This window comes from Vulpes vulpes, chromosome X (assembly GCF_048418805.1).
Source record: "Vulpes vulpes isolate BD-2025 chromosome X, VulVul3, whole genome shotgun sequence".
Classification (NCBI taxonomy): Eukaryota; Metazoa; Chordata; class Mammalia; order Carnivora; family Canidae; genus Vulpes; species Vulpes vulpes.
In genome coordinates this window covers 56,445,314-56,462,375 of record NC_132796.1, presented here as the reverse complement: position 1 = coordinate 56,462,375, position 17,062 = coordinate 56,445,314, and the positions used below count along the sequence as shown (strand labels likewise).

The following is a 17,062-nucleotide window of genomic DNA, read 5'->3' as shown; positions in this document are numbered from 1 at the left end:
TTGAGGAGATAGATTCAAAAAGGTATTTATAAGACTTATGTCTTGCAGTTACTGCCTATGTTTTCTTTTAGGAATCTTATGGTTTGATGTTTTACATTTAGAACTTTATTTTGAGCCTGTTTTTGTGTAGGGTATAAGAAAGTAGTTTAGTTTTATTGTTTCTCATGTAGCTATCTAGTTTTCCCAATAACATTTATTGAACAGTGCATCTTTTTCCCATTGTATAGTCTTATATCCTTCATAGTAGATTAATTGTATATGTCTGGATTTACTTCTGAGTTCTCACTTTTTTGTTTTTTTTTTTAAGATTTTATTCACGAGACACACACACACATACACACAGAGAGAGAGAGAGGCAGAGACACAGGCAGAGGGAGAAGCAGGCTCCATGCAGGGAACCCAATGTGGGACTTGATCCCAGGGCTCCAGGATCACACCCTGGGCTGAAGGCGGCATTAAAACTGCTGAGCCACCCGGGCTGCCCTGAGTTCTCACTTCTATTCCAGTGATCTATATATCTTTTTTGTGTGTGTGCTAGTACCATACTGTTTTGAGTACTCTAGCTTAGTAGTATAGTTTGAAATCTGGTGCTACTTGCAGGTACTTCTAGTTTTGTTGTTTTTTTCCTCAAGATTAGTTTGGCTATCTTTTGTGATTATATACACATTTTAGTATTCCTTGTTTTAGTTCTATAGAAAATGCTTTTGGTATTTTGATAGAGATTGCATTAAGTCTTTAGATCACTTTTGGTAGCATGGACATTTTAACCATATTCTTCCAATCCATGAGCATGGTATATCTTTTTGTATATTTATATCATCTTCAATTTTTTCATCAAGTATACAATAATAGTTATTGTATTATTTTGCTCTGACTGGTTTTTACAAAATATTTTCTTTCTTTTGAAGTCCTACTGTATCTATTCTTTTCCTGAATTTGATGAACATTTTTATGACCGTTATTTTGAACTTCTTATCAGCTAGATTGCTTATCTGTTTTGTTCTTTTTTCTGAGGTTTTTTCTTTTTATTTTGTTTAGAACACATTCTTCTGTCTCCTCTTTTTCCTCTTTGGTTTTATTTTTATGTATTAGGTAAAATAGCTCCTGCTCTTGATCTTGAAGGAGTGGCTTTATATAGAAGGCATCCTCTGGGGCCCAGAAGTGCAGCCCTCACTATTTACCTGAACTAGCCCCTCCAGGGCTGTTTCTTGAAAGGGCTGCCTTTGTATGTCTTCCTGTTGTGGCCAGGCTGAGGCTGTTGTAGATGTGCTGGTGGTTGAGGTTAGCCACCATTGTCCCCAGGAGCCATCACTCTCAGGAGCCACTTTGGAGGGGCACCAATTCCAGTTGAGGTGTCCTGTTAAGTGTGGTGTGGTAGGAACTTGGTTGCCTGTCTCCTTGGTCTCCCTCCACACTCTGTGTTCACACAACCTGTGACCTAGCATTTCTATCTCAGGTATGTGTCCCCGTTTGGACTCCCCACCCTTTCAGACTCCTGTGATGTGCTGCCACACCACTGCTCCAGGTGGAAGAAGAGTGGGTCTTTCCAGTTCTGCCACTTGCTGGGCCCCTGCTTGGCTAGTGGTTGCACTGACTAGGCCACCGTTCATGGTTTAAGGGAACTCCGCGGTGAGAATCCACTCCTGAGCTCATTGATTATAGCTGGTTTTCTCATACCAATGCTTGGGAACTCTGCCACATTCAGCACTCCCACGCCCTGGTCTTCCTGTGACCCCAAGGATCCTGAGACCACACTGTCCCACCTAGGATTCTGCCCCTGCTTCACCACCTGAATGCCTTTAAGGACTTCTAAAATTTCTGATTTTGTGGTCCACTACTTTATCACTTTCTGGTAGCTGGCTGACAAGGCTCCCTGCCTGTCCAGTTTATCTAACTATATATCACATCAGATTCACTTCTCCACACCTCCTACCTTGCCAAAAGTAGTTGCTTTTCTATTTGTAGTGTTGCAGCTATTCTTTTCTTAGATCTCTGGTTGAGTTTGCAGGTGTTCAGAATGATTTAATAGCTATCTAGCTGAATTGCTGGGACCAGATGAAACTAAGATCTCCTACACCTTTGCCATCTTGAACTCTGGGTAGTATAAACATTTTAACAATGTTTGCTCTTCCAGTCCATGAGCATGCAATGTTTTCACATTTCTTTGTGTACTATTCAATGTCTTTCATTAGTTTTCTTAGTTTACATATTACAAATCTTTTACCTCTTTTTTTTTTTTTTGGTTTATTCCTAGGTATCCTATGGTTTTGGATGCAGTTGTAAAAAGGCATTATTCCTTGATTTCTTTTTTTGCTGCTTCATTATTAGTATATAGAAATGCAACAGATTTTTGTACATTGACTTTATGTCCTGCAACTTTGCCGAATTCATGTATTCTAGCAATTTTTTGATGGAGTCTTTTGGGTTTCCTATATAGAGTATCATGTCATCTGCAAATAGTGAAAGTTTGACTTTGATGATTTAAATGCCTTTTGATTATTCTTTGTTGTTTGATTGCTGTGGCTAAGTCTTCTAGTACTATGTTAAATAGTAATGGTGAGTGTGGACATCCCTGTCTTGTTCCTGACCATAGAAAAAAGGCTCTCAGCTTTTCCTCATTGAAGATGATATTAGCTGTGGGTCTTTCATATATGGCCTTTTTTGATGTTGAGGTATGTTCCCTCTATCCCTGCTTTGTTGAGGATTTTTATCAAGAATGGACACTGTAATTTGTCAGATGCTTTTTCTGCATCTGTTGAGAGCATCATATGGTTCTTATCCTTTCTTTTATTAATGTAGTGTAGCACTTTGATTGGTTTATGAATATTGAACCACCCTTGTAGCTCAGGAATTAATCCCACCTGATTATGGTGAATGATCCTTTTCATAAGCTGTTGAATTTGATTTGCTAGTATCCTATTGAACATTTTTACATCCATGTTCATTAGGGGTATTGGCTCCTGATTCTCCTTTTTAGTGGAATCTTTGATTTTTGGAATCAAGGTAATGCTGCCTTTGTAGAATGAGTTTGGTAATTTTCCTTCTGTTTCTATTTCTTGGAACAGTTTGATAAGAATATTATTAATTATATATTGTATATAATCATGTTACATTATAATAGCTTTAAGAATAAAACATCAATATTATTATTTACTATTAGTGTTAATATTAACTAATAAGAATAGTTTATTTTTTATTTTTTAAAATAAGAATAGTTTATATAATATTATAGAGTACTAGTATAGTAGTAATATTAATTCTTCTTTAATTATCTGTTAGAATTCCTTTGGGAAGCCATCTGGCCCTGGACTTTGGTTTACTGGGGGGAGTTTCAATTACTGATTCATTTTCTTTGCTTGTTATAATTCTGTTCAAATTTTCTTTATCTTCCTGTTTCTGTTTTGATAGTTTGTATGTTTATAGGAATTTGCCCATTTCTTCCAGATTGCACAGTTTGTTGGTAAATAATTATTTATAATATTCTCTTAGAATTATTAGTATTTCTGTGGTATTGATTGTTTTCTTTCCCCTTTCATTTGTGATTTTATGTAATTGGGTCTTTTCTCTTTTTGATAATTCTGGCTAGGGATTTATCAATTTCTTCTTTCCAAGAACCAGCTTTTAGTTTCATTTATCTGTTGTACTGGTTTTGTTTGTATCTATATCATTTATTTTTGCTCTAATCTTTATTATTTCCCTTCTTTTGATGGCTTTATGCTTTATTTGCTGTTCTTTTTCCTTTAGTGTAAGGTTAGGTTGTGCATTTGAGGCTTTTCTTGCTTCTTGAGGTTGCCTTATATTGCATGTAGTTCCCTGTTAGGAATGCCTTTGCCGCATCCCAAAGGTTTTTGGGCTGTTGTGCTTTCAATTTCATTTGCTTTCATGTAGTTTTTAATTTCTTCTTTTATTTCCTCCTTAAACCAATATTCATTCTTTAGTAGGATGTTTTAACCTCCATGTATTTGTCATCTTTCCAATTTTTTTCTTGTGGTTCACTTCAAAATTCATAGTACTGTGGTCTGAAAATATGCATGGTATGATCTCCGTTTTTTTTGTACTTGTTTAGGGCTGATTGTGACCCAGTATGTGATCTATTGTGGAGAATGTTCTGTGTGCTCTTTAAAAGAATGTGTGTTCTGTTGCTTTAGAATGGAATGTTCTGAATAAATCTGTTAAGTCCATCTGGTCCTGTGTGTCATTGAAAGCCATGATTTCCTTGTTGATTTTCTGCTTAGATGACCTTTCTGTTGCTGTATGTGTGGTACTATAATCCCCTACTACTTTTGTATTATTATCAATGATTTTTTATGTTATTAATTGATTTATATATTTGGGTGCTCCCAAGTTGAGTATTTAAATATTTACAATTTTTTGATCTTCTTGATTGATAGAGCCCTTCACTATGATATAATGCCCTTCTTCTCTTTTTACATTCTTTAGCTTATAATCTAGTTTGTTTGATGTAAGTATGTCTACTATTGCTTTTTTTTGGTGTCCATTCAGATGATTGATGGTTGTTTATCCCCTCACTTTTCAATCTGCAGATGTCTTTTTTTTTTTAAAGATTTTATTTATTTATTCATGAGAGACACAGAGAGAGGGAAGCAGAGACACAGGCAGAGGGAGAAGCAAGCTCCATGCAGGGAGCCCGATGTGGGACTCGATCCAAGGTCTCCAGAATCAGGCCCTGGACTGAAGGTGGCACTAAACCGCTGAGCCACCAGGGCTTCCCTGCAGATGTCTTTAAATCTAAAATTAGTATTCTGTTTGCAGTATGTAGATGGGTCTTGCTTTTTTTAAAAGATTTTATTTATTTATTCATGAGAGACAGAGAGAGAGAGAGAGAGAGAGAGAGAGAGAGAGAGAGAGGAGCAGGCTCCATGCAGGGAACCCAATGTGGGACTTAATCCTGGGACTCCAGTATCACACCCTGGACTGAAGGCAGGCGCGAAACTGCTGAGCCACCCAGGGATCCCCAACATTTAAGAAATTAAATAAAAAATTTGTTCTTTCTATATCCAAAAAAAAACCAGAAAGAAAACAAAAGCAAAACCAAAAAACAAAAAAAAAAAAAAAAGAAGAAAAGAAAAAAGAAAAAGAAAAAAAAAAAAAGAAACCCAAAGGAAGCTAGATTCTGTTTCCCCTGCATCCGAAGCCTCAAGCACTCTTTGATCAGTAGATTTGCTGAGGAGAGGTTTGTGTTAATCTGCTTGGGGAAGGGCCTGCTGCTCTGGTCTTTAGGTGGATTTACTTTAGCGGAGATCCACCTGCAGGGTGCAGTGGGCCGGGGTTCATATGGCAGCTCCCTTATGGATTTGGTGTCACTGTTTAGCTCATTGAGGTCATAATTGTGTGTGGGTATGGAGTGAAAATGGCTTCCTCCTATTTTTCTTGTTTGAGGAGTGGAAAATTTGCCTCTGCCATTCTTCAGGAAGCCTTCACATATGCTCAGTCACCCCTGTTTTGTCCCTGGCTTCTCTCAGGTCCTCATCTTCACCCTTTCCTTGACTGAGCTGTTTGCCTGCAAGGCGGTACAGGACTCCTGTGTTTTGTTACAGGCACAGCTGTGTTTCAAAGTCCCACACTTCATAGACCCCCATGGCATGGATTCACGCTAGTCCTCTATGGGAGAGTCTCTGCACTGTGTCTAATGCCAGCTTGTCCCAGAAAACAGTCATATGATGGCACATTTGTTCTTTTTATATTCTGGATATTAATCCCTTGTCATATATGTGATTTGCAAATATTTCTCCAATTTTGTGGATTACCTTTAAATTTATTGATAAGTGTCCATAGCATAAAAGTTATAAAATTTGATGAAGTCCAATTTATCTATTTTTTGCTTTCATTGCCTGTGGTTTTGGTGTCATACTGAAGACATCATTTCCAAATCCTGTCATGAAGGTTTTTCCTTTTGTTACTTTGGGCAATCATGGTAATATGCTGCTGAATTTGGTTTGGTAGAATTTTCTTAAGGATTTTTTAATCTGTATTCATACAGAATCTATAGTTTTCTTAGAGTTTATCACGATTTCAAATTAGTTTATTGCTGATTTTACTTAGTGAATTCCAAAGTGTTCACTCCTTTTCCGTTTCATTGAACAGTTTGAAAAAGATTGGCATTATTTTAAAAATATTTGGTAGAATTCATCAGTGAAGCTATCTTGTCTTATTCTTTGTTGAAAAGAATAAGACCAGATAGAATAGGGACTCCTGGATTCTTTTCTTTTCTTTTCTTTTCTTTTCTTTTCTTTTCTTTTCTTTTCTTTTCTTTTCTTTTCTTTTCTTTTCTTTTCTTTCTTTTCTTTCTTTTCTTTCTTTTCTTTTCTTTTCTTTGTTTCTTTATTACAGATTGAATGTTCTTACTGGTTTAGTGGTCTGTATAGATTTTGCCCTCCTTCATGAGTTTCTTCTGGTAGATTGTGTTTCTAGAAGTTTTTCTATTTCGTCTAGGTTATTTATTTTGTTGTATTTTTCATATCTCTTTTTCTATAAAATTGTGCTAGTAATGTCCCAGTTTTATTTCAGATTATAGTAATTTCCATCCTCTCTTTTTATCTTAGTCAATCTAAGGTTTATGAATATTTTACTTTTTGAAGAACCAACTTTTGATTATATTGATCTTCTTTTTTCCCCTAGTGTCTGTTTTACTTGTCTACTCTAATCTTTTTTATTTCCTATCATTCACTAGTTTGGGTTTAGTTTGCTCTTCTTTTTAAAACAGAGATGTTTTGATTCCCATCTCATTTTTGTACATAATCATTAGATACTTTCTTTGTGGTTACCATGGGGTTAAATACAACATCCTAAAGTCATAGTGATATAGTTTGAATTGATATGAAATTAATTAAATCATATACAAAATAATACAGCTCTATTCCCCGCTTGTATATTATTCATGTCACAAATTACATTTTGATATATTTTATGCCCAATAACATATATTTCTAATTATCTTTTATGCTTTTGTCTTTTTAAATGCGTAGAGAGCAAGCCTAGAGTTACAAGCCAAAATTGCAACAATAGTGGGCTTCATATTTGCCCTTTCCATATTTCTTTCTTTCTTTTTTTTAAGGATTTTATTTATTTACTCATGAGAAACACACACACAGAGAGAGAGAGGCAGAGACACAGGCAGAGGGAGTAGCAGGCCCCTTGCAGGGAACCCAATGTGGGACTTGATCCCGGGACTCCAGGATTACACCCTGGGCCAAAGGCAGTGCTAAACCGCTGAGCCACCCAGGCTGCCCTTTATTTATTTCTTTATACATCTTTGAGTTACTATATAACATCATTTCATTTTAACTGAACACTTTCCTTTAGTATTTCTTGTTTAGTTTTAATTAACTCCCTCAATTTAGGAGTATTTCCATTTTCTTCCCTCTTTTTTGAAGGATATTTTGTTTTATATAAATTTCTCAGCTGACAGTTATTTTATTTGAAAACTTTAAAATATATTACTGGGTTGCCTGGATGGCAAAGTTGGTTAAATGTCTGATTATTGGTTTTGGCTCAGGTTGTGACCTAAGGGTCGTGAAATTGAGTCCTACATTGGGCTCTGTGCTCTGCAGGCAGTCTGCTTAAGACTATTCCTTCCTCTGCCCCTCCCCTCTGCACTCTTTCTCTCACTTTTGTCCTCTCCCTCCCACTCAAATAAATAAATAAATCTTTAAAAAAATTATCATACTACCTTTTAGCCTCCCAAGTGTCTTATGCAGTCAGCTGATAATGTTATTGATGATCCTTGTATCTGACAAGTTACTTCTTGCTTGCTACTTTCAAGATTCTCCTTGCTGTGCCTTCAAAACTTTGATTATAATGTGCTCAGTCTGGGTCTCTTTTAGTTTATCTCATTTCTAGTTTGTTGCATTCCTTGGATTTGCAGATTCGAGTCTTTACTCACTTTTGTGGAGCTTTGGGCCAGTATTTCCTCAAGTAAACTTTCTGCCCCTTTCTCATTCTCTTCTTTGACTCTCATGTATAAGTCAGTGCACTTGATGGTATTCCACAAGTCCCTTAGTCTTTTATTTTTCTCCATTCTTTTTTCTTTCTGCTCCATAGGTTGATAATTTCAGTTGCCACATTCATGTTTGTTGATTATTCTGTATGCTCATACTATTGTTAAATCCCTTTTGTATTTTTATTTAAGTATAGTTGATATACAGTGTTTTAAATTTAGTTTCAGGTATACAGTGTAGTGATTGAATAACTTTACATGATAGTATTCTCAACATCAATGATCATCGGGAAAATGTACATTAAAAACTACAATGAGATACCACCTCACACCTGTCAGAATGGCTAAAATGAAAAACACAAGAAACAATAAGTGTTCATGAGAATATGGAGAATAATGAACCTCCTTGTGCTGTTTGTTGGTGGGAATGCAAATTGGTGAAGCCATTTTGAAAAACAGTATGGAAATCCCTCAAAAAATAAAAAATAGAGCTACCCTATGATCTAGGAATCACACTACTGGATATTTATCCCCAAAATATAAAAGCACTAATTGAGAGGGATACATGCACCCCTATGTTTATAGCAGCATTATTTATAGTAGCCAAACTATGGAAGCAGCTCAAGTGTCCATCGACAGATGAATGGATAAGGCAAATTGTTTTATATATACATATATAAAATTCAGCCATAAAAAGAATGAACTCTTGCCATTTGCAACAACATGGCTAGGGATAGAGAGTATAATGCTGATTGAAATAAGTCATTTAGAGGCCAATACTATATGATCTCACGCATATGTCAAATTTAAGAAACAAAACAAATGAGCAAAGAAAAAAAAGAGACAAATCAAGAAACAGACTCGTAATTATAGAGAACAAACTGATGGTTACCATAGGGGAGGTGGGCAGGGGGGTTTGGGGAAATAAGGGATGAGGAATAAAGACTACAATTTTGATGGTGAAAAAAAATAAAATGGTAAAAAAAGATAGATTTTCTCCTCCTGCATTCAGGATGAAGATGCACTAATCCCCAATCCAAGGACAGTACTTAAAAAACAAAAATGTGCAAATCATTAATGAACATAGTGATTCAAAGTCTTTTTTTTTTAAAGGTCATTTGGAACTTGACTTGCCAAGGACAAATAACCCCAAGATTTTATTTATTTATGCATGAGAGAGGCAGAGACTTAGGCAGAAGGAGAAGCAGGCTCCCTGCAAGGAGCCTGCGGAACTCAATCCCGGGACTCTGGGATCACAACCTGAGCCAAAGGCAGGTGCTCAACTACTGAGCCACCCCAGGTGCCTGTTTCCAAAGTCTTAATTAAAGCTTTGTGTATTAATTTTCTAGTTATATGTTAAAATATTACCACAAACTTAGCCTCTTAAGACAATATTATTATCTCATAGTCCTGTAAATCAAGAATTTCAGAGTGGCTTAACTGAGTATGGCTCTACTGGGTCACCTGCTCAGTGTCTGAGTAGAAATTAAGTTGTTAGCCAGAGCTCAGATTTTCATATAAGACTTTGTATACTTTTTAAGGCCTCTTCTTGTCAGAATTCAATTTTTTGTAGTTGTAGCATTGATGTTCTTAGCTCCTAGATACTTCTCTCCACAACATGGCTTCGAGACTAGTAAGAGAGTATTTCTTACACTTCAGTCTGTTAAAGGGCTCATCTTGATTAGGTCAGGCCCTACTAGGAGAATCCTATTTTTGATTAAAACAAACCCAACTGATTACTAACTCAATTATGGGAATGACACCCTATCATATTTACAGATCTCAACCGTACTCAGAGCGATCAGACAATACAGGATGTTTACTCCAGAGGATGGGATCTTAGAGACCATTTTAGGATTGCAGGCGCTACACCTTGCAAAAAGGACAAGACATTCAGGGAATTTTCCATTTTGAATTATGGACTTAACCCAGTGATAGGAATCTTGGACACATCCACGGAAGGGTATAATAAAAACTTAGTGAATAGTTAGTCTGTGTCAGTTACTTTGCATGCATTGTTTTATTCAATCTCCACAACAACTTCATGAGGGCTGTTTATAATCTTTCCCAGTAAGTAGATGAAAAAAACTGAAGCTAAGAGGGTTTAAGTAACTTGTGAAAATGGAGTTTGAATCTAAATGGCCTGTGGTATTTATACTCCACTATGGTGTCACCTATTATTAATCTTGATTTGTCTATTTTACAGTTTTATGTAAGTGCAGTATCTATTCAGGTAATTTATCACAGATTTGTGATGTTTTATTTTTTTGCATGCAATAATGATAAAGCAGTTATGGTTTAAACAGAGAATTTCCTTTTAAGTAGACGTTGAAAACATTTAAGATGGAACTCCATGCTTTCTCAGGTTTGCTTCAAAATCACTTGTGGGATCTGAGGAGTTGGATGATGAGTAGGAAGCTGTCAGTGAAAACAAATTGACCAGAAGTTGATAATATTTGAAACTGGATAATGGGTAGCAGGGTTTATTATGCTATTCTGTCTACTACTTTTTTACATTTGAAAATTTCCGTGGTGAATATTATGTAATCCATAGTTTCAGTTTTAAATAAGAAAGAAAATACTTGGTAAATTTTATTCCTTCATTATCGTAATGTCTGTAATATTAAAATCATGAATCTTATAAAAAATAAAATCATGAATCTTTATTGATTTTCATGGAACCATAAAAATATTTGTTTATACAAGCATTTCCTTCATTAAAGTAGTAGTGTGTAGTGGTTAAGATCAAGTACTCCATAGTGCCTGACACTCTGGGTATCTTAGTTATTGTGATATTTAATCGTTGTATGTCCTTGTGTAAGTTATTTAACTTCTGTGTCTTTGACTTTTTATTTGTAAAATGGGAATATTTGTACCTATCTTATACAGTTCTTGGGTGTAGTATGTAATGGATAGACATAGGGATAAGACAGTAAAAAATGTACACAGATATGTATATTCATATCTTATTTATTTATTTATTTATTATCTTTTTAAACTTTATTTTTTATTTTGTTTTTTTTGTTTTTATAATAAATTTATTTTTCATTGGTGTTCAATTTACCAACATACAGAATAACACCTAGTGCTCATCCCATCAAGTGCCCCCTTCAGTGCCCGTCACCCATTCACCCCCATCCCCTGCCCTCCTCCTCTTCCGCCACCCCTAGTTCATTTCCCAGAGTTAGGAGTCTTTATGTTCTGTCTCCCTTTCTGATATTTCCCACACATTTCTTCTCCCTTCCCTTCTATTCCCTTTCACTATTATTTATATTCCCCAAATGAATGAGAACATACAATGTTTGTCCTTCTCCGATTGACTTACTTCACTCAGCATAATACCCTCCAGTTCCATCCACGTTGAAGCAAATGGTGGGTATTTGTCATTTCTAATGGCTGAGTAATATTCCATTGTATACATAAACCACATCTTCTTTATCCATTCATCTTTCGATGGACACCGAGGCTCCTTCCACAGTTTGGCTATTGTGGACATTGCTGCTAGAAACATCGGGGTGCAGGTGTCCCGGCGTTTCATTGCATCTGTATCTTTGGGATAAATCCCCAACAGTGCAATTGCTGGGTCGTAGGGCAGGTCTATTTTTAACTCTTTGAGGAACCTCCACACAGTTTTCCAGAGTGGCTGCACCAGTTCACATTCCCACCAACAGTGTAAGAGGGTTCCCTTTTCTCTGCATCCTCTCCAACATTTGTTGTTTCCTGCCTTGTTAATTTTCCCCATTCTCACTGCTGTGAGGTGGTATCTCATTGTGGTTTTGATTTGTATTTCCCTGATGGCACGTGATGCAGAGCATTTTCTCATGTGCATGTTGGCCATGTCTGTGTTTTCCTCTGAGATTTCTCTTCATGACTTTTGCCCATTTCATGATTGGATTGTTTGTTTCTTTGGTGTTGAGTTTAATAAGTTCTTTATAGATCTTGGAAACTAGCCCTTTATCTGATATGTCATTTGCAAATATCTTCTCCCATTCTGTAGGTTGTCTTTTAGTTTTGTTGACTGTATCCTTTGCTGTGCAAAAGCTTCTTATCTTGATGAAGTCCCAATAGTTCATTTTTACTTTTGTTTCTTTTGCCTTCATGGATGTATCTTGCAAGAAGTTACTGTGGCCGAGCTCAAAAATGGTGTTGCTTGTGTTCTCCTCTAGGATTTTGATGGAATCCTGTCTCACATTTAGATCTTTCATCCATTTTGAGTTTATCTTTGTGTATGGTGCAAGAGAGTGGTCTAGTTTCATTCTTCTGCATGTGGATGTCCAATTTTCCCAGCACCATTTATTGAAGAGACTGTATGTCTTCCACTGGATAGTTTTTCCTCCTTTATCGAATATTAGTTGACCATAAAGTTCAGGGTCCACTTCTGGGTTCTCTATTCTGTTCCATTGATCTATGTGTCTGTTTTTGTGCCAGTACCACACTGTCTTGATGACCACAGCTTTGTAATACAACCTGAAATCTGGCATTGTGATGCCCCCAGATACGGTTTTCTTTTTTAAAATTCCCCTGGCTATTCGGGGTCTTTTCTGATTCCACACAAATCTTAAAATAATTTGTTCCAACTCTCTGAAGAAAGTGCATGGTATTTTGATAGGGATTGCATTAAATGTGTACATTGCCCTGGGTAACATTGACATTTTCACAATATTAATTCTGCCAATCCATGAGCCTGGAATATTTTTCCATCTCTTTGAGTCTTCCTCCATTTCTTTCAGATGTGTTCTATAGTTTTTAGGGTATAGATCCTTCACCTCTTTCGTTAGGTTTATTCCTAGGTATCTTATGCTTTTGGGTGCAATTGAAAATGGGATTGACTCCTTAATTTCTCTTTCTTCAGTCTCATTGTTAGTGTATCGAAACGCCATTGATTTCTGGGCATTGACTTTGTATCCTGCCACGCTACCAAATTGCTGTATGAGTTCAAGCAATCTTGGGGTGGAGGCTTTTGGGTTTTCTATGTAGAGTATCATGTCATCGGTGAAGAGGGAGAGTTTGACTTCTTCTTTGCCAATTTGAATGCCTTTAATGTCTTTTTGTTGTCTGATTGCTGAGGCGAGGACTTCCAGTACTATGTTGAATAGCAGTGGTGAGAGTGGACATCCCTGTCTTGTTCCTGATCTTAGGGGAAAGGCTCCCAGTGCTTCCCCATTGAGAATGATATTTGCTGTGGGCTTTTCGTAGATGGCTTTTAAGATGTTGAGGAATGTTCGCACTATCCCTACACTCTGAAGAGTTTTGATCAGGAATGGATGCTGTCTTTTGTCAAATGCTTTCTCTGCATCTAATGAGAGGATCATATGGTTCTTGGTTTTTCTCTTGCTGATATGATGAATCACACTGATGGTTTTACGAGTGTTGAACCAGCCTTGTGTCCCAGGGATAAATCCTACTTGGTCATGGTGAATAATTTTCTTGATATACTGTTGGATCCTATTGGCTAGTACCTTGTTGAGAATTTTTGCATCCATGTTCATCAGGGATATTGGTCTGTAATTCTCCTTTTTGGTGGGGTCTTTGTGTGGTTTTGGAATTAAGGTTATGCTGGCCTCATAGAACGAATTTGGAAGTACTCCATCTCTTTCTGTCTTTCCGAACAGGTTTAATAGAATAGGTATGGTTTCTTCTTAAACGTTTGATAGAATTCCCCTAGGAAGCCATCTGGCCCTGGACTTTTGTGTCTTGGGAGGTTTTTGATGACTGCTTCAATTTCCTCCCTGGTTATTGGCCTGTTCAGGTTTTCTATTTCTTCCTGTTCCAGTTTTGGTAGTTTGTGGCTTTCCAGGAATGCGTCCATTTCTTCTAGATTGCCTAAACTTTCTTTTAAACAAGAAACTAAATTTAGATAATTGTTTCCCTTTTGCAGTTAGAAGATATTTTACGTTGTCGTGTTTTTTGAGTCTCTGTTTCTCAAACCAGTGTTTCTGAAAATTATTCGTTTCACAACACTTATTTACACTGTTTTATAGTGGGATTCATTTGGCATTTTGGGTGGAACAGTTCTTGTTTGAGATTGTCTTTTATATTATTGAACATCTCTATTTACCTTCTTTCTGCTTACATTAAATACCAGTCCTGATGAGTCTTTCTGAGAACCTTAAAGTGCCCTTGCACATTTTCAGATGTCTTCTAGAAAAATAGAAACATCCTTGGTTGGGATCCATTTGTTCATTCAAATTTGTAGGATCGTACTAAAGGTTATTTTAGTGCACTGTTTTTTTTCCCACAGCTTTTCCTATCATGTGTGTTAGTATATATTGGATGAGAACTAATGAACTAAATTACTGATATTTCCACAGTGGCTCAAAGTCTTGTACAAGTATTTAGTTTTGAAAAACATGTTTTAACCTGTGATCTATTGTGATCTTATTGAGCCAAAGTATTGGATATATGGTGTGTAAGTAGATGTGTCTCTATTTTGGAAAATTTCCCTTAGTAATAGTACTACTTCAACATTGCTTGAAAGATTTCTGTGAGTTAGCTAACTGTAATTCCCTTTATTGTAGGTGATAGAAATTGAAGATGCTTCACCCACCAAGTGTCCAATAACAACCAAGTTGGTTTTAGATGAAGATGAAGAAACCAAAGAACCTTTAGTGCAGGTTCATAGAAATATGGTCATCAAATTGAAACCACATCAAGTAGATGGTAAGAAACAATTGTATAATTAAAGCATTTTTAAAGTAGGCACCATGTCCAGTGTAGAGCTCAGTGGGGCTTGAACTTACAACCCTAAGATCAAAACTAGAGCTGACATCAAGAGTCAGAAGCTTAACCGAGTCAGGTGCCCCATGATTAAATCATTTTTAATTAAGTTTTACCAATATTTGGTGTTTCCTGTGTGCCTCTCATTCTGCTAAGCACTAGAAGCACATTTGTGAGGAAAACAAACGTGAACCCACCCCCCTATAGAGCTCATAAATTAATGAGGAGACACAATTCAGTGCAAAGAAAATGAGTGTTATAGAAGGGGAAATAAGTAAGTGTCCTTTACAAATGGGTATATATAGCAAGCGCATTTCACATAGTCTACAATGATTGGGTAAGGGCAGGTACAGGGCAGGTAGAGGTACCACCATTAGCTAAAAGCCTTCTTTAGGAAATCCTCTTTCAACATTTTTGAGTATGCTTGTTAATAGTATTCTAACATTGGTATTTGGGAGGATACCAAATTATCCCTATTCTTGTTTTGTTAAAGTGGAATCAGTAAGTCAGTTTTGAGTGTGTATGTGAATGAATTCATAAGGGAATTTCGACAGCTCTACTCCTTGGGTAGTGAGTCCCTTTTCTTGGTTAGTCTTTACTGTTGAATAAAGGGAGAGATAATAAATTATCTCCTGGGTTGTTTTACTAATCAGCTCAATAAACTTGAAAGAATATTTGATAGGAATCTATAAATTAGATAAAATTATAGATCATGTTTCTATTTTAGATTATTGAGGTTTCTTTGGATTGTCCCAGGGAATGAAGGTTTGCTCTAATAGATAAGATGAATGAAAGAAAGTCACCCTGTTGTATACTTCAGTTTACTGTCTTTTTTTATTTTTTTGGCAATTAACCTTAGTAAGTAATCTCATATATATTTATGAGATTCTTTATCTCATTGTTAAGTTATATTTCTTAAAGTTTTAGTTATGTTTTTGATACATTTATGAAGGAATATTTTTAACTTGGATCTTTAAACTTAATGAATATGTCACTTTTAGGTGTTCAGTTTATGTGGGATTGCTGCTGTGAGTCTGTAAAAAAAACAAAGAAATCTCCAGGTTCGGGATGCATTCTAGCACACTGCATGGGCCTTGGTAAGACATTACAGGTAAGAACATGAAGATATTCTCTTCTTACGCATTCATGAATTCAAGAATTTATATTGGATTATATTCTGTGTCTGAGGCAGACTTAATGGGGTCTGGAGACACAGCAGCAGTAAACAAGAATAACAAGATCCCTCTCTCAGGAAGCTTATGTTATAGTACAGTTGAGAAATTTTAATCAAATATGAAATATGTACTTTCAGGTAGTAAGTAAGAGAATAAATAGGGAGTGCAAATTTAAGAAGGTGATCTATGAGGAAGGATTCTAATTAAGTGAAGGAATGGGGTTATAAGGCAGAAGCAGTAAAAAACTGCGAAGAATTTGAGGTGGAAATGAACGCCTTTACGATTTCTAACACACTGTGATCCTATAGTAATGAGAATGTGAAGTATTTTTCACTATTAAAAACACTTTATTTATTTAAATTCAGTTTGTCAACATACAGTATAACACCCAGTGCTCATCACATCACGGGGCCCTTCTTAATGCCTGTCACCCAGTTACCCAGTCCTCCCCCACCTCCCCTTTAGCAACCTTCAGTTTGTTTCCCAGACTTAATAATCTCTCATGGTTGGTGTCCCTCTCTGATTTTCCCCATTCAGTCTCCTCTCCTTCTCTTATGGTCTCTTGCACTATTTCTTATATTCCACATATGAGAGAAACTGTTTAATACTTGTCTTCCTCCAATTGACTTATTTCACTTAGCATAATGCCCTCCAGAACCATCCATGTCGATATAAATGGTAGGTATTCATCCTTCCTTATGGCTAATATTTGATTGCATATGTATACCACATCTTCTTTATCCATTCATCTGTCGAGGGATGTCTCGGCTCCTTCTACAGTTTGGCTATTATGGACATTGCTGCTATGAACATTAGAGTGCGGGTGCCCCTTTGTTTCACTATATCTGTATCTTTGGGGTAAATCCCCAGTAGTGCAATTGCTACGTGATAGGATGACTCTATTTTTAACTTCTTGGAGGAACCTCCTTACTGTTTTCCAGAGTAGCTGTACAATTTTGTATTCCCTGCAGTGAAAGAGGGTTCCCTTTTCTCCACATCCTTGCCAACATTTGTTTCCTGTCTTGTTAATTTTCCCCATTCTCACTGGTGTGAGGTGGTATCTCATTGTGGTTTTGATTTGTATTTCCCTGATGGCAAGTGATGCGGAGCATTTTCTCATGTGCTTGTTGGCCATGTGTAGGTCTTCTTTGGAGAAATGTCTTTTCATGTCTTCTGCCCATTTCTTGACTGGACTGTGTTTTTTGGGTGTTGA

General features: G+C 36.4%; 1 protein-coding gene across 4 annotated transcripts in view; it reads left to right on the top strand.

Annotated features, from left to right (window-relative positions):
* The window catches only part of ATRX (ATRX chromatin remodeler), a 321,152-nt gene that overhangs the window by 164,591 nt on the left and 139,499 nt on the right, over positions 1–17,062 (top strand). For all 4 annotated transcript variants that reach the window (XM_025985028.2, XM_025985027.2, XM_025985025.2 and 1 more), the window contains 2 exons: positions 14,476–14,617; positions 15,676–15,785. In XM_025985028.2, coding sequence (XP_025840813.1) covers positions 14,476–14,617; positions 15,676–15,785 — 252 coding nt within the window. The remainder of the gene's footprint in view (positions 1–14,475; positions 14,618–15,675; positions 15,786–17,062) is intronic.